Below are 19,374 nucleotides of genomic sequence, written 5' to 3' on the forward strand. Positions count from 1 at the left end.
GTGGAATATAACCTTTTTCAGTGCAATGTTTCACTCTGGATCCAACCGGCTTTTTATTGCATAACACTCTGGATCCAACCGGCTTTTTATTGCATAAGGAAGCTCTACTCTTTACGGAGCATCCGGAGGTGGACGAAGTGTTACGATTGGCAATGTTTTACTTAAGTCTCTAAGTTTATCACATTTCAGGGATTTAGTAGTGAGCACATATTCATGACCTACTACTTTCTCCAAAAGATAAAGCCAGAACAATAGTTTAAATTGTACAACATGCCTTCGAATCAACTATGATATTTTTTAGAGAGTACAGCACTACATAAAACGTTTATTTAGTATATTGTAACCTACAATTTGATTCAGCTTTGCTGGTTCCCGTCAAATCTCTGCGCGGAGGTTGCTTCTTCAGTAGTAAAATCGAATAACTCCGTAGTAACTCGCGATCTCCCTGCAGAGTTGTCGCATGTATACGTTCATTTTAATAGTCGTACGAAATATTGACTTAAACACCGGTACTACTGACTGATAATAACGGAATGTCATCACAACCTATTTGTAGCCTAAGACAAAGACACAGATTGGAAACTTCGCGCCTTATCGGGCTATCTCGCGGCGGGGTCACGTGGTCGAGAAACTGATAAGAACACTTTTGATCAGCAGACGATTTATTCCATAAATCAATCGGAGGAGTCCGGAGATAGCCGATGTATCACGATTGCGATAAGATAGCGACGTGTCCAGTATCAACGGCTACGATTATCGAGCAAAGTTATGCGAAAATGTTACGCGCTATAAAAAGGCGGCTGTAACTTGGTCAATAAAGATCCGATTTTTATAAAATAAAGTTTCATAGAAACATGAGTAATTATGCTTTTACAACATCTCGATTCTATTAACTTAAAATAAGAATTTATAATGCCGCGATCGTTGAAGTAATAGCGCTATAAAAATTTCCAAATCGCGACGAGAATGCCGTTGAATAATTTATTTGAAAGGCCTTTGCTGATAAAATTTTCTTGTATACATTTTTGATTCAAACATTTAAAACCTTAATAAAATAATATTATTTCAAAACGGATAGATATATGTGGACACATCGATCTTGGTCTCTGATAAAAACAACATTACAGTATAATTAATGCTATGATCGTTCGATCCAGAAACGGTTTCAGTTAGTCTTATTTCAATATTGATTCTGTGGATTTTTTCAATTTTTTAATTCTCTATTTTTTATTTAGATCTATTCATGAGTTATAGGTTATAAAAGTTTTGTTTGTAACCAAGTTTTTTTTCTATTGGTAATCAATAAAAGCTCTAAGTGTCATGGACTAGGATTTCGCGAAAAGAAAAATAAAGATTTCACACGCGTGTTAATTGTCGGATCAATTAGCGAACTGAATGAGATGTTATGTTTGTATGAAAAATGACAAAGGTTTTCACAATGAACCAAAGCACGTTTGACGACAGGTGTGTACAATAGGGTATAAGAGCAAAAAATTGTAACAACTTTGTACAAGGCCAAAATCCTTTAAAATGAACATTTTCCTCCAGTTTGTTTAATTCAAACCTAGATAAACATATCACCAAGCATAAAAATCTGACTTTATCTATTTGGAATGAAAAATGAAAAAGTTTATCAAAAAGAACAAAAACACGTTTGACAGCAATCGTGTACAACAGAGGAAAAGAGCTTAAAATTGTACCAACATTGTATAAGGCAAAATCCTTTAAATTGAACATTTTCTTCTACGTTTTTGTAATTTATACTTAGATTAACATCTCTCCTAGCATAAAAATCATACTTCAACGATTTGGGATGAGAAATAGAAAAGTTTAAAAAAAAAAAGAAACAAACCACTTTGGCCACTGGTGTGAAAATGATTGAATGAAATAACAGTATAAAATTGTACAAAGGCAAAATCCTTAAAAATCCTTATTTTCGTATACTTTTTATAAATCATACCTAGATTAACATCTCACCTAGCATAACCATCTTACTTAATCAATCTGTGATGAAAAATGAAGAAGTTTTTGAAAAAAATCGCTTGGGCCTTTCAATTTTTAAAAAATTATCGAAAATGAACAAATCCATTGTTCTCTTTCAAATTTCGATAAATTAATAATACATAAGAATAATTACTACCAAAACGTGAAGCATTATCAACAAAGAAAATAAAAACTTATTTTTATTTACACAAAAAAATCAATATGTCTGTTTGCGGCGACCGACTTTGCCCATAATTGATTGCTTTAAAACAAAATGGCCGACTGTAGCTGGAACAGGGAAGAATCTACAGGTACACCGGCATCTCCAAAAATCGATGTCACGTGACCCGCGTCCGCCGTTAGATATTATCGCATATCGCTATCGCGAAGACGAGAGTTTCCAATCGGTGTTATCTATAGGTCTTTGCCTAAGATGAGCAATAACTATGGTGTTCCGTTATTTCCACTCGCTGTGCCACACTTCGAGCTGCATAGCAAGACTATCTAGAACACCAAAACCAATTTGAATGAGCAAATTCACGATGCCAGGTTTCAAGATTAAGAAACAAGATCGCATAAATAATATACCATAATCTCGCATTGCACTTTTTTATCTTCAAACCTTGTCTTTCTACCTCGACCGCGACGTTACACAATCAAGATGCGATGGAAACACTTTGAGCAAAGATATTGTCGAACCCTTTTTTCAGTAATAAATGCATAGGGTCGATTAGCGTTTACTGACTTTCGGTATACAAGTACACAGAAATGTTTGATACGCAAACGCCATAAACACTTTAGTGCGTTGTCCATCTGTGGTTCAGAGTTTCTTCTCGATATCTCCTTACTTGTATAGGGCTACCGGAACTGAAGGTCTGTGCTGCTGACGTTGAGTTTTCCGCTTCTTCGTATATCATCGGTACAGTTTTGCTTATAGTATAATATTTGTAATTGAAACACTTTTATAAATTTTTCAGATTTAGAAGACTTAAAATGACTTACATATTATACATATAAGAGTGTGTATCAGTAACTCAATCTTAACAGAGGATTAGCATTATTCGTATTAAAGCAAAAAGTGACTGTCTGTTCTATCCATATATCTCTTTAATATCGAATGATATGATCATCCGTTCTTTTTTTTTAAATATTTCATTTAATTATTTAGTCATTATTTGCATTAAAGTTCACATTCTGATGAAATAAACTTGTGACTTGTGATTTTGCATATTCGTTGTTTATTTTTGAATAAAAAACTGTTTTTTGTTCCGATATCAAGCGTACACCTTTGACTTTGACGTCTTATTGCGCATCACCATTACAAAGTTATTTTTTTAAATATGCACGTGTTTTGTTTGTTTTCCCTGCTGCAAAGCGGTAGGTGGCATTAAAAAAATGCCTGTCAACCAGTGACTATCTGTTGCAATGGATATATCACATAATTGTCCATCAATTTTCATGAAACATGTCTTAAATGTTCACGAAATCCAGGCAATGTGCAGATCCCGAAAGTCAGTCATGCTGGCTCAAGGTCATTGTCTTCAAGGTTATACTTTTGAGCAGCTATTTTTGTCTACTCCATATCTCATATACACCTTTTGAATGATTTTATGAATTTTGCCTCAAAGGTGTAATGCATCGAGAATTTGTGCACACGGCCTTGAATAAGTCACGTCTGCTGAAGGTCATGGTAAAACATTTAAGCCTCTATTTTCGTGTCTGGTTCATATATCCTTTTCAAATTAAAGGGTTTTTAACAAACTTGTTCACAATGTCAAGGCTATTCGGACGATATTCCGAAGGCATGAGTAAGTCAATCTGGTTCAAAATCAATGTCACCACTTCAATGTCAACAAAACCATGTTTAAAATTTCAAAAATCTGATTAAGAAAACCCAATGGGTCAGGTCTTTAATATTTGTTGATTATCATTGTTAAGTGGTCCTGATGTTAAAACTGGACAATCCCTAGGGTCACATGATTTATATCGACTTATTGTACATAACTTTTTAAATCTTATAAAATGAAACTGCACGGTTCAGTGGTATTACATTTGGTGTGTAACTTCGCGTGGTAATCCTCTTTGTTTGAATAATGACCTTGAAATCAAAATTTGCCCTGCCCTGTTGGTTAAATGTTTTTCTTATATCTATATAGTGAAAACCAGTAAAACTATTTTTCTCTGAAACAGCATGGTCAAGAGTTGTGGTTTTTGGAATGAAACATTTTATTGTGGTCCTCTACCAAGTTGTTGAAATTATATTCAGGGGTCGAAACTGGCCACGACCAGGGGTCACAAAATTGAATAGACGTTTTTAAAAAGTAAATAACTCAAACTGTTTTCATGAAACCATGATGGTCAAGGTTTTAATATTTTCTGTGTAAAATTGTAGAGTGGTGTTCGAACAAATTTGCTCAAATCTTGACCCTGGGGTCATCATTGGCTCCGTCCTATTGGTGAATTGTTCTCATTCTATATTTGATTAATATCTGGTATTATTTTTTAAAGAACAATAACGTTCAAAAAATGGAGGGGAATGACCTTATAATGGGTCCACGTCCTCCAAGTTTTCTGCATGTATGGCGTTTCTTCATATTCGAATGCTTATTGTAGCCGAACTCGTCTGGAAATGAATTATTATTCAAAAGTCAATAACTCTCTGAATTATCATTTGAGTGTAACAACCTGACAATTGGCAAATGTCAAACCTAAAAGGATGCTGCATCTAATGTTAAATCAAGTTCAAATCATTAATGTGTGAGATCTTGCACGGAAACAAGGCATTTTACCAATGGAAGGATGGACAAACATCAAGTAAAGAAGATTAAATAAAAGAGAAAATTCTTATTACACTCACCTCAGACACATATAAACTAAACTGTTATGGGCTGATGGTGAAATGTTTGTGTTATAACCGGCTTTGCCACTTATAAAAGTGATTTTTTTATATGAATGATATGTCCCCATGCAATTTCTCTAAAACGCAAGCTCCAAATATGATGAAATTTTTTATGTAGTATCCTTACGTGGTGGATATATGCATATATAATTCCAAAAAGTACACCGTCGCACATATGCTCATTGCTACCATGTGTGTAAGGTTCTAGTGCTAATAGTGTAAGAGGATTGTGGCCGAACGGACGGACAAAAGATGGAGACCTAAACAAAAGCGTGGGGATAAAAAGGCTGTATTAGTTTTGAAAAAGGTTTTGAACTTTATCTTAAATATGACTAATTTTGTGTTCATACTACTTTTAAGGGACATAAATGCGCATCTTAAAAGCACCATTCTTTTCAACAGGTGTATCTCTCTAGTTTGTATCTGATACTCAAGAATTGTTTGCATTTCAGGTTAATTAAAGTTTCATTGCAGTTTGCTGGAGAAGCTTTTGAGCCGAGAGTTTATATTTATGCCTGGAAACACAGAAAAGGTAATACATACGGAATATTACGCTAGTCAATTGTTCCAAGAGTTTGTATCACTCGAGTGGCTTGTGTGATGACGAATCACACGAGAGGCGGAGCCTCGAGTGTGATGCGAAATAGCACAAGCCACGAGAGTGATACAAACTCTTGGGACAATTGACTAGCGTAATATTCCTTTTATTATATACAACAACTAACGAAAACAGTTAACAAATGTATTTTTTACTTTAACAAAACTGACAAAACAATGACTAAAACGGTACGTCATAGTTTATTTAAGACGCGTATGAATACAGTTTATGTAAATTAATGTGTAAACATTCGAACCGTGAAAACAGGTTTCCGACACGCTTACCGTAATGCCATCGTTAATCCAATTTTTATAACAATTAAGTTGACAACTTTTATCCGATGTTTATAACAAAAATGTTTAAACGATATGCACTTCCACTTATATCTTCCATGTCTTTATCGAAACTTAGTTTAAACCACACTATTTTATTGTATTCCTATCGAAATATACATTTATGCATGATAAACACACACTCCAAAATACGTTTTTAACACATAGTTTACTGTTAAAAAACACCACGTCCGACATGTCCTTACAGAGTTTAGATAAAACTATTGTGTTTTGTCACAGAAACGACGTCACACGATGTACTACGTAATATATTTCGTAATATAAAATATTTCAATTTTCGGTGCGTGTAATGTGACGTCATAAAATGGGTCGAAGTAGTCCGGCTAGTATGGTAATACGGAATTGGAAACAGCGAGTAGCGTAATACGGGATTTTTTATTTCAACTATTGATACAACCTGTATTTTGTTAAAAGCATTAAACAGGTATATAATAAAGAGAACTTTATTCTTTGTTGTTTTTCCTACTATGAACTATATTATGCCAGGTTATTATATAGTATTGAACTTAATGTAACATATCTCCAAAATATGTAAGATACCGTGTATTGCTTATGATTTTTGTTGGATTTTATTGTATACATTATCATGACAAAATCTTTTTGGAAAACAATTTTATTTCTTTGTTTTCATCAGACAAATTTTTGGTGCTTTTCCTTAAATAAAAAAGCTTAATCTAGGCGTTAATGAAACTTAGGTCATATGTGGAATATACGCATTTTTAAAGTTATTACGTAAGACAAATAATGTGGTTGCTAAGATTACAGAAATTACTAAAAAAAACTGGATCCTGTAACAACATAAACATAACTTGGTAGATGAAATTCAGTATGTTGAAAGAGCGCCATATGTGCAATCTGCACATAATTTCCGAAATTTACATCAGATTAAAAAATGTTTTAGTTAAAATGTGATTGCTATGGTTACAGAAATAACTGGTAATTAAATCAGAATCCTGCCATGACTAAAAATTACTCAAAAAAGGCTGATATAACTCTGTCTGTGGATAGTGTGCTGTATATCAATATCTTGTTCTTAGTCTGACAACAAAATCCTAGTAGGGGACTGCTCGTTTGGATATGACAAAGCCCATGTTTAAATTGACAAGTCATCTTTTCATAACCTTTCCAAAGACAACAAGTACTAGTTCTTACCCGATAATGGGCTCTAAGAATGTCTCAATAAGCCTAGGACTCTTGATATATCTTGGAGACTTTTCTTACACACTTTTCAAACTTAAATAACTCAGTTTTGAGTAAAATTTTGAATACAATTTGTACATTTAATAATTGACTACATTTTTTCGTTTTTTTTAAGCTCTTAACATTTGACTGGCCTGCAGCATCCTAATTGTGCAGTTTCGCTCCTGAATATTCATACAAAAATATTGCTTTTTAATTTATTTTGTTAAATAATGTTAGAATTAAATTGCATTTCACCATTGCCACGTGAAAAAAGATGAAGCCATACACACCCCACTTGCTGAACTGTCCGATCGTCATGGATATTTTTTTATTGTGAGCTTGCGCAGGGTGTACTCAAATGATAACATGTTAAATTTTAAATCAAAATCACAAAAGGAGGTCAATGTTCAAGTATGAATGATCATTAGTGAGGTTTTTAACGTACAAGATAAATAAGAATGTAAAATAACAGACAATACATGTCCTGACAATACTTGAAGATTGACCTCCTTTTGTGATCTTTGTTCTTAAGACACAGGTGTCGCCCATGCATATCCTCTCCACACAGTTATTATATAAGTTATTGTAAATTACATGATAAATAAGTATGTTTTAGGGTCAAATTTCCAATTTGCCAGCTCAGTGTTACTTTGACAATTAAACTACAGGCACAGTTCTAACGCATGGCACTCTCCATCTACACGTTGCTCATTTTATTCAAGTTATTTATAATGTGCTATAAATAATGAAGTTAGACAAGAAACACTTAAGATTTAAATGCGTCCTAGATAATTCAAGTTAAATAATTTGATCAAATTTCATTAAGAATTATTCATAAATGTTGTTTGCTGAGTGGCATATAGCAGTTGGACTAACCTTTCAGCATTACGTTTTTCAGAGTGTTTTACATTACACTTTCAGATATTTCAGCTGATTTTTTGTATGTGAGTCTATCTACATGACCTTCAGATAAATGGGAAATTTGTTCGGGCCATTGATTTTTTTCAAATCTATGGGCCTTAGGAATTTTCTCTATAATCACCGTGTTGCCTATGTTTTGTACGCAATGATTTTAGATATTGAGTTGATATTTGGTGCGTGAGTTTACCTACATGACCTACAGATGAAGTGTGAAATCCGTTCCGGACCATTTTTTCTCTAAAAAAGCTGCCCTGCGGCTTCAAAGCCCAGTAGGGAGCATTGTGTTTCACAAACGCAAGTCTTGTTTTTTTATAAGATTTGACACAGTGACCCCGTTTTTGACCCTCCATGACCCAGATTGAAACTTAGCCAAGATATAGTCAAAATAAGCATTATGACAACCATTCATGAAGAATTAGTAATAAATTGCTTGTAGCAAGGTTACAAGCTTTTTCTTAGATGCCATCCAATGACCGAGACACAGATTAAAACTTGGCCTATTTATTGTCAAGATAAACAAAGTGGCCAAGAATATTCAAGACTTAACAATAAATGTTACTACCACAATGGTTAGATTGTTCTAATATTTAACCCAGTGACCTAGTTTTAAACTCTAATTGACCAAGATTTGACAACAATCAATGATGATACTAAAACTGTACCAGTGAATGCAATACTGTGAAGCAATATGAAAAACATTTTTCGTAGTTATTTATTTCAAATAAACACATATGTTGACTGCGCATGTTCATGCTGTCAGTGAACTATAATGGTTGAATTGTTTGTTACAGAATTTTACGGCACCGTGAAGTGTGTGTACGGTGAAAATATTCCTTTTTGACAGAATTGATTGGATTAATATAGATAATTGAATATAAAGATTACTTCGAAATCCTTTGGCTTATTTTGAAATGTTAGTGTTTAATTTGTATACATATAATCTATATTAATATAAACAATACTCAATATATACATAGGATTAGCAATATTAAAATTAAAGCAACAATCTTTCGTTCCGTTCCATGCATACCTGTCTTTCATATCGAAAATGTTAATCTTTTCTTCTTTTTGTATTCCAAATTTTATAGAATTACTTATCATCAATTATTTGCATGCAATATTGTTCTGGTTGGATATCAATATCGGCTTTGCTTTTTAAAATGTAAATGTTAAAGATGTTTGTTGTATAATGTGTGCTGTATTAATAGCATAATATATTTTGATATTTATTGTTTTTATGTATTCTGCATACTATTGTATCCTGTGTGGGCAACACAACTTTCTGCCAAGTACTTAGCACATACTCAACTTGTTTAATCTCCAGGTATTGCTTGTCTGTGAATGGAATACAGCAATTGTATTGTCCAAATTCCGTTAGTCAAATATATTGTACAGCACAATACTATTATCTATTTTTATCTATGATAATTTTGGATCGAATTTTAGGTTCACTTGAATTATCAGTAAACAGAATAGATATTTATTATGAATTGTACATAATACATCGTCAGTCTTAACCATATTATAATGGACATACCAAAAGGTCATGTGAAAAGTAAGTGATAATACAGTAATAAGTAGTGTGCATACTATCAACCATAATACATTACAGTGGTCTGAAACACAAAATAATCGCTTTTTTTTACAAAGTATGTATATGACAGGGTGACAATCAGCTATTATGCTGTTAATAATTCTGGATGGTAAACTTAAATACAATTTGATTTTTTGGAGTTTAGTGTTAAATATGGCAGCACATTTTACAATCAGATAAGTCTGTTTCACATATTTATAAAGATACATTTTTATATACCCATTACCATTGGTAATGGGGGCTATATAGGAGTCACTTTGTCGGTCTGTCCCGAATTTTCATCCGATCTTCACCAAACTTGGTCACAATATGTATCTAGATGATGTCTAGGCAAAGTTTGAATATGGGTCATGTCGGGTCAAAAACTAGGTCACGGGGTCACTTAGTGATTTTTAAAGCGAAAGTTTGTCCGGACCATAACTATGTCATTTATCGTTAGATTTTAAAATGACTTAGTACATTTGTTCACCATCATGGGACGGTGTGTCTTGTGAAAAAAGTACGTCGATATCTCCAAGGTCAAGGTCACACTTGGAGTTCAAAGGTCAAATGCATGTCCGGGCGATAGCTTTGTAATTTATGGTGAGATTTTAAAAGCATTTGGCAAATTTGTTCACAATCATTGGACGGTGTGTCGCGCGAAAGAATCACGTCGATATCTCTAAGGTCAAGGTCACACTTTGAGTTCAAAGATAAAAAATGGCCATCAATAGGCTTGTTCGGGCCATAACTATGTCATTCATTGTGAGATTTTAAATCATTTGGCGCATTTGTTAACCATCATTGGACGGTGTGTCGCGCGAAAGAATTACGTCGATATCTTCAAGGTCAAGGTCACACTTTAAGTTCAAAGGTCAAAAATGGCCATAAGTGAGCTTATCCGGGCCATAACTATGTCGTTCATTATCAGATTTTAAAATCATTTGGCACATTTGTTAACCATCATCGGACGGTGTGTTGCGCGAAAGAATAACGTCCTTATCTCCAAGGTCAATGTCACATTTTGAGTTCAAACGTCAAACATGGCCATAAATGAGCTTGTCCGGGCCATAACTATGTCGTTCATTGTGAGATTTTAAAATCATCTGGCACATTTGTTCACCATCATTGGAGGGTGTGTCGCGCGAAAGAATAACTTCGATTTCTCCAAGGTCAAGGTCACTCTTTGAGTTCAAAGGCCAAAAAATGGCCATAAATGAGCTTTTCCAGGCCATAACTATTTCGTTTATTGTGAGATTTTAAAATCATTTTGGCACATTTGTTTACCATTATTGGACGGTGTGTGATGCAAAAGAATTACGTAGATATCTGCAACGTCAATGTCACACTGTGAGTTTAAAGATCAAAAATGGCCATAATGATCTTGTCCGGGCCATGACTATGTAATTCATTGTGAGATTTTAAAATTACTCGGTACATTTGTTCATAATCATTGGACGATGTGTCATGCGAATGAATTACATCGATATATCCAAGGTAAAGGTCATACTTGGAGTTCAAAAGTCAAAAATGGCATAAATGAGCTTGTCCGGGCCATAACTATGTCATTCATGGTGAGATTTAAAAATACCTCTGTACATTCATTTTGTTCACAGTCATTAGAGGGCGTGTAATGCGACAGAATTCGAGAGTTCAAAGATCAAAATGGCTATAAATGATAATGGTCTAATTATTAAAAATCTTCATAAATTAGATTCTCTTGTTTTGTGCAGACAGCATGCATAATAGTCGGTGTCAATGCGGCACATGGGGGCATACGTCACGTCTGTGACAAAGCTCTAGTTAGCTCTGATAAATATATATTGACAACAATTTAGTATATAACAAATACATATGGATAAACATACATTTGGATGATAATGCTAATTATATAAGCATAGATTATATAGTATCAGCTCAGCTGTTTTCGGTGAAAACCCGAGGTATTGTCATAGCCAGCGCGTCTTCCGCCGTCCGGCGTCGTACTTAAACCTTAACATTGGCTCTAAAATCAAAGTGCTCCCACCTACAATTTTGGAACTTCATATGTAGCTGCACCTTGATGAGTTTTACACGCCACACCCATTTTAAGGTCACTAGGTCAAGGTCACTGTTGCCTCTAAAAAAATAAAAATAAATTAAACATCTTAAATTCTTCTGACAAGCTTTCATTTATTCACCTGAGCGGTGGCACCCGCTATGTGGTGCTCTTGTTATTATATACATTAGATATATTAGATTATATACATACCAGTTAACAACCAATTACAAAAACAAACAAGCAATAAAACCTACGGAACAGTATATTTGTGAATTGATAAATAAACAACTGTTATTTTCTACTGAAGTGTAGCTAACAACTTTGAAGTTAAGTCTAACTTTCCAACAATGTGTCAAGGACAACAAAATCTCCGAGGTAATATGCAAGTCTCTTGGACTGCCATTTTTATTTATGAAGTATTGTTAACAAGAAATATCTTTAAAAAAAGATATACGGCGTTGATTGTGGTCGATGTTTATGAACGACCAAAAGTTATCTCTATGAGATAAAAAGTAGCGGATGCCTTTTTTCTGCGCAGTTCTTAGCTACATCACAAGCAAATCAATTACGAGGTGTTGCGCCAGATTTCGAGGCTTATTTTGCTTTATGTGATATTATTACTCAGATATCTATATTTACAGAATAGAAAAACACAAGAAACACGAAAATAAACGAGTGCATATAGGTCAGCCGGCAATACTCGAATCTTATTTAATTGCATAATTATAGTATAGTGAATTATTGTGCTCATGCTTAAAACTGGTCTAAATGGATAAATATTTCTAATTAACTTTATCAAAATTGGTCCTTATCATGCAAATGTTGAAAACATATTAAAAATCGATTATTGACATACCACAATAATATCGCCGAATATCTTTATTTAGTATCTTTCTGATCAAAACAGACTTCAAGTGCACAAAGTTTACGAGACGGCGTTTATATAAAGATTTCTGCAACTGACCGCAAACTGACCTTGATACCTTGCGGATTGGAATGCGATGCATTAAAGTTAGGTAACAATTCTGCTGCTGAAACGACGGCTTGTTTACGCCAACTGTACACGACCAAGGCAACAGCTGTGCCTAAAATATTGATCGACAAAGCGACTAAACGAACTATTTACTCCATCAGACAAAAATAGCATAGATTCCAATTTTTTCCTTCAATGAAAAGATCGCAACCCCTTCTGCGAACTCCGGTGATGAACTGTATATAAACTCTGACTTTCACACACTGGCCGCGAATTGACCCGAAACATCGCGGGTTGAAATGCAATGCAAGTAAGTACTAAATATGAGAATATAGCCTTTAGTATAAACGCTTTTGCGCTGGTAATTCTCTGAAAATAAAAGGTGAACGCACAAACTGTATTTATGTCGAAAATTGATTGTAAAACTGTTCTATCTATTGAGCCTTTTCATTAGAGATAAAATTGTTTCATGCAGTAAAACAGTGTTACAAAGACGCGGATATGTTTCCAATGTTCTGGTGTTATACTCAAATCAGCCAATGGAATAAATGAAGTGTATTCATTCGTACCTAGCCGCGGGAAATTTTCTTTGAATATTATTGGACACTTACAAAGGTCAAGTCAGGGTGAAAAGCTGGCTTAATACAGCTTACGCCGAAAAACGTATTCAATGTACATTGAGTACATATAAATTGCATTAGTGAATACATCAGTTACAATATGTCAACTCTATAATACAAATACTTTAATTATATAGAGATACATGATTTACAAATACTTAAGAACAATGTCGATTGACACTTTCAAAATTAGTATCATATGTTAAACGAGTATTTCATTACACATTAAAATGAGCTACATGTCTAGAGCATGGGTTTAAATCCAGCACATCAAGTGCATGATATTTTATACAACTGAAATTTCTTCATGCCTGCAGCGCTGTTTGACACGGCCAGTTTGGTACCATCCTTACTCATAGTCACTGAGTACTGGAACTTCATATTCACTACGTAGGTGCCGAGGTTTTCACCAGTAACGCTTAAGTGCACGATGGAGGTCTTCTTCCCACAGGAAACCATCACCGTGTCACCAGGCCCCACACATGCATATCGTGGCTCCTGGATATTCCCATCAGTGACTGCTCTTGAGGTTCCCTTTACGGTATCGTACATGTACACTGTGTGTGCGTGTCTGTCAGTCAGTACCAGCGTGTTATTGGCCTGGACACATGTGCACATGCTCTCATCGATTTTGCACGTCTTCTTTGGGAAGTCAACACGATCGAAGTCTGACTCAACACCGTCCATTGTTATCATTTTAGCAGGACGTGGATAATCCAACGTACTCACAAATATGACTGATGGCGTCTTGTGGCAAATAGAGTAAAACAATGAGGATGTACTGATTTCACTGGTCAGACTTATAATATTATCAGAATTTACAGAAAGGAGATACAAGGTCTTGTTATTTACTGCCACAGCGAGTCCATTCTCGCACGCACACACGCTACGAGGAGGCGACTCGTTTGTGTACGGTGATCCTTGTCTCTGCAGCAGCTCATTAAATATGATACATTACTCATTATTGTTGTCCACGGCTACTTATCTTCCGTCCGGCAGGAAGTCCAGTCCAGTGAGAAAAGGGTAATCCTTGTCATCTCCAGCCTTTGGTAGATCCGCGGACACGAGCAGCTCTAGGGTTACTGGCCTAGAAAGGGATGATAGGCAGTCTGAAATTTCCTGGTCTGAAAATACGTGTATATCATTAGTGATAGAAGTAGGAATAAAGACTAGATCAGTTAAAAGATACAATAGTTGTACAATTAGATACAATAGTTGTTCAATTAGCAGTAGAGGTATGGACAGTCAGAATTGTGTAAGAATGGTATTGGTATTGCGTACATACAAATGGGTTTAAACTAGTAGATAAGAAAATATGTGGTAATTAATTAAGCACAGTGGCTCCGCGGATGCTTTATTCAACTATTCACCCTTAATATTGGGATAAAATACTTTCAAATGATCAACAAATACTCGTCATTGCAATGACAGAGGACAAATTTCGCCTGTTTTCACTTCCACGGGTGTAAAAGCATTATTGGTTCTTTATGTAAAACATTATTAAACATTACAAACCGAATTCCAAAAACAAATGGAATAAATAAGCAATAGGTAGTAGCAGACACATGGAATCTGGTAATATCGACTTCCTGTAACGTATCAATTTTTTTGGAATGCCTGCACATATAATCAAAGGAAGATAATCTCAACAAGTTTGCAATAAACGATGCGCTGTAACAAAAAACTCATTATTTTGAACACATGCAATTAGTTAACAAAATGTATGTACAATTTATTTGCTACCAATTAAAGGTATTGAAATTTTGCTTCCACAGTATAAAGATGTAACGACAGAAATGAAATTGTGTCAACAAAAAGTCTGACATGATAAAGGCTCCTGTAATTATTTTCTGTTTAGACTGAGCGTGTGGATATGTTCATAATACTGTGTACATTAATAATGACGTGTTCTTGTTGCAGAATCTCGTAGACGACTGAAAATGTGTCATTTTGTTTATAAAAAATATCTACTGTACCATCTAGTGAACTTTAAGTACAATAGCATTGAAGAATTTTGTGCAGACTTGTATGGAAGAGAATATTATGCTGAATGTTGAAACTGTTTGAACTATCAACTGTTTGCTAAAATATAGACTTTTCAGCAGTGATGGCGGATAAATAATGTTTTGATTCAAGAAGCACTTTAACAAACGGAAAATCGACGAAATGTGTTCGGATTGCATACAGGTTTGTAAACAACCTTTTAGCAAGTTCCCAGTGTTTTTGTATTTTAATTTAACTCGTTAATTATAATTACCCGAAAAACACTTAATAGTTAAATAATAAATATAGTTTAATTTTCCGTGTCAAAGGCGCCTGGGATATAGAATTTGCGTTGTCCGTCATTTCGTCCGCCCGTTCGTTATTCCGTCCGTGTTTGCATCTGTTTGTCACGAAAAAATTAAGTTTGCGGTGTATATCAATTAAACGAATTTGATTTGTTTTGAAATGGATATTGTGTATTCATCTTTTATATTTAATTGTTTAATTGAAATGGACTTGACAAAAATATTTTGATTCCCGTTTATGATTTATTAAAAACTAAACATCAAACAATATAAAACTGGACTGTTATAGCATCTTTTGAATTTTGGTCTCAGAATACATAACATTAAGTTTTGATTCGTTTCTGGGAATATGATGCTAGGTCCCCATTACGGGAGTGATCTATAAGACAACAAGTACTGGTGTCACCTAGGCAACGGACACCGTCACGAAGGTGCATCTTGATAAGTCTTTCAGTGCAAACTAGATGAAATTAATAGGGTATACCTTTTATTAAGTGCTGCGTGACGTCATTGATTAGAGTCATTGGCCATTTATCGAGGCCACAACATAAAACTCCCATTATTTAGTAAAGCTATGGCTAGTGTTAGCTACTTCTTAAATGTTTGATGCCGCGGCGCCTGTGGCTACGGTTCTGTAAGGCATACGCTCAAAATCGACATTTGTCTAGGAGAGTTTAGAAATGAGTAAATTAATACGTGTTCAATAATATAAATGAAATGAAAGCCGTTGTATAAAAAGCCTACAGTATGTTATAACGTTTTATTGTGTTTTGAAATAAAGTACCTGTTTTGTTTTGCACGCTATTCAGCTTCATAACATTTTCTACCAATGCAAGAAGTTCGTATAACTCTTTAGGAAATGGCATCGACAGTTTTGGTGTCCGTTGCATCTGTTGTTGTGCACGGATACATCCGTTCATTCTATGATGCTTCTCATCAATAAGGTTTGACAATATAAACATTTGCTGTAGCGTTCCGTGTTCCAAAACAGTAGAACACGTAGGTACAAGTTGAGCTATCTTTGCCTTAATTTTCGAAGATGCTGTAGACCTGGCATCTAATCTGTTCACCTCTTCACACTTTACTGAATTCGCCTCAGTTAACATCTTGTTCTTAGCATTTTCAAAAAATGTATCGAATCGGGTTTTCATTTCATCTTCCTCTACAGACATGTTTTCAATCGACTCATTCAAGTCATTCTCTGACTTCTTACACTCCGTAATAATATATTCAGCATCCGATTTTATTTTTTGCAATGATTCCTTCAGCGAATAAAGCTCTGAACGTATTTGTTCAGACAATTTTGCAATTTCATCTACATGCTCACATTTCCGGTGTTTAAAGGCACGGGTACTAAAACAAAGTTTGGAATGGTCTCGACAGAAAAACTTGATCTTTTGACCGTGTTCTTGACAAACGTCCATACCTTTCATGTCAAATTGCCGCGGACTGAATCCATGTCAGCAACACTGATAATATCATGTTTGCCTGCTTTGAATATCGTGTTTAGACGACTGCATTGGTCGCAAAACAGCTCTTTGCAGTCTTTGCAGAAAACCGTGGCTGCATTAGAAGATTTATTTCTTACACAGGGTTTGCATAATGACGTTGCATCACATTTGTTATCGAAATCGCTTGCTTTGTCTTGATTGGAGTTAAACGTAGTTCCCGTTGCCATTTTAAAATAAGTTTGTTAAATTGTCTACTTTCGCTTTTGAAACCACAATTTTCATAAATATTCAAAATTAAAAACACACATAGAATTAAAAGATTGCACGAATTTTAAATTATATTAAATAAATAAAATAAATAAAACAATACTATTTCCAGATTAAAACCTTTGCACGAAAAAGGCGATATTTCTCTTTTCTTGTTCGTGATACATTTTCTCACAACGCCCACTTCGGTAGTAAAATATCGAATAACTCTTTACTACCTCGCGATCAATCTCCCTGCAGAGTTGTCGTTCTATGTTCTAGCGTACATGTAACTAGAGATTACGTAGAGCCGTACTAGAGATTGTCTTAAACACCGCATTTTGTATCTCGTTTAATCTTACCATACCACATCTTGCGTTAAATTTTTGCTATTGCTAAAAGGAACACTGATTTGTGTATGGGTTAACATTATTTTACGAAATCATTTGCGATATATTGGTTGATTTTGAGTACTTATGTAACATTAAAAGTTAAATATAGTTAAATACGCCATCGTCAAGGGCGCAGGAATATAGAATCGGAATTGTCCGTACGTCCGTCATTCCGTCCGTCCGTCCGTCTGTCCGTCCGTCACACAATTTCGATATTTGCGGAGGATATCAATTCAACGATTTTTTTTTTGTTTTAAAATGTTTTTTTGTTGATTCTACGTTATTTGTCTTTTATTGTTTCATTGAAATGGACTTGACCAAACTTCTGTTGCTTCTCATTTATTATTTATTAAAAACTAAACATCAATCAATATAAAATGGATAACAATATAAAAAATTCTTTGAATTTTGGTCTCAGAACACATAACATGATGTTTTCATTCGTTGCTAGGCACATTGTTCTCTGTCCCCACTACGCAAGCGTTCTCTAAGACACCAAGTACTGGTGTCACTTAGGCAACGGACTCGAGGATGCATCTTGGTAAGTCTTTCAGCGCTATCTAGATGAAATTTATTGGGTACACATTAGAGTCATTGGCCATTTTATCGCGACCACAACAGAGACCTCCCATTATTTACTAAAGCTATGACTAGTGTTAGCTACTACTCAAATGTTTGATGCCGCGGCGCCTGTGGCTACGGTTCTGGAAGGCATACGCTTAAAATCAAAATTCCTTCATTATGAGTGTAAATTGACTGGAAGCCGTTGTATAAAAAGCCTACACTATGTTATAACGTACAATATATTGTATTTTGAAACAAAGTACCTGTTTTGTTTTTATCACTATTCAGCTTCATAACATTCTCTCCCAATGCAAGAAGTTCGTATAACTTTCTAGGAAATTACATTGACAGTTTAGGTGACAGTTGCACCTGTTATTGTGCACTGATACAAAAATTCTATGATGCTTCTAATCAATAAGATTTGACAATATAGACATTCGCTGTAGCGTTCTGTGTTCCAAAGCAGTAGAACACGTAGGTACAAGTTGAGCGTTTTCTACTTTTATTTTCGTAGATGCTGCAGACCTGTCGTCTAATCTGTTCACCTATTAATACTGTAGTTGCCTCGGTTAACATCATCTCCTTAGCGTCTTTAAACAGTTTCCATCAGTTGTATTGTTGGTTTCTGCCCATTCGTACAATCGGTTATAAATTACACCCTTGAAAATTGTAAACATTGTATTTGTCAATTTTTAATATTCTGAGGGAATGACGTCTATACCGAAACTTTTACCATTCGTTAATTTTCTAATGGCATCTTCAACTTCTTATAAAACAAATTGTGTATTAAGGTGGATTGCATTAAACGCAGGATCTATTGCCTTTTCGTCTAAAACAATTGACGGTGCGTAATTATCACATAGTAAACAAGAGAAATAATCTCGCCAATCATTTGGTCTTAAAGTATTGTGTTATTGCAGTCATTTTTAAATGTGGATTGTCACATAATCGTTCATAGTTCATGGACGACACATAGTTATAACAATGTTCCGTACCCTTAAATTACTGGTGTGTAGCCTATCATTCAATATCTCGTCATGCGCGTATTGCCAAGATGACGAGATTTGCATTAACTACCATTTTCTCGTGTCGCGAATGGGACAAGTCCGTCCCTCTCTATTAATGTTGGTTTCTATGATTGTATCTTTCTCGATCCGTTCACCACCAGTTCTAAATGCTAACAAACTAACTATTTCCCTCTAACATTTGCCCCGTGAAACTCAGTTATGAATCCCATTGGTCAGTGTTCTATACGTGCTTGTTGCTGGTTGGTTGAATTACAACCTATGA

The 19,374-nt window shown here is 34.8% G+C and overlaps 1 protein-coding gene across 2 annotated transcripts; it reads right to left on the reverse strand.

Annotated features, from left to right (window-relative positions):
• Positions 1-11,796: 11,796 nt before the first annotated feature.
• On the reverse strand, positions 11,797-17,384 carry LOC127872774 (uncharacterized). 2 transcript variants are annotated; one of them, XR_008045779.1, is made up of 2 exons: positions 17,270-17,384; positions 11,797-14,267 (listed from the first exon to the last, which is right to left on the reverse strand). XR_008045779.1 is itself a non-coding variant. In XM_052416161.1 (2 exons), exons 1-2 carry the CDS (start codon positions 16,862-16,864, stop codon positions 14,125-14,127), a joined length of 792 nt encoding a protein of 263 aa, XP_052272121.1. In that variant the 5' UTR covers positions 16,865-17,246; the 3' UTR covers positions 11,797-14,124. The 2 variants fall into 2 exon arrangements, 1 of the variants encoding a protein (XP_052272121.1); XM_052416161.1 differs by lacking the exon at positions 17,270-17,384 and adding an exon at positions 16,216-17,246.
• Between the last annotated feature and the right edge of the window lie 1,990 nt (positions 17,385-19,374).

This window comes from Dreissena polymorpha, chromosome 3 (assembly GCF_020536995.1).
Source record: "Dreissena polymorpha isolate Duluth1 chromosome 3, UMN_Dpol_1.0, whole genome shotgun sequence".
Classification (NCBI taxonomy): domain Eukaryota; kingdom Metazoa; phylum Mollusca; class Bivalvia; order Myida; family Dreissenidae; genus Dreissena; species Dreissena polymorpha.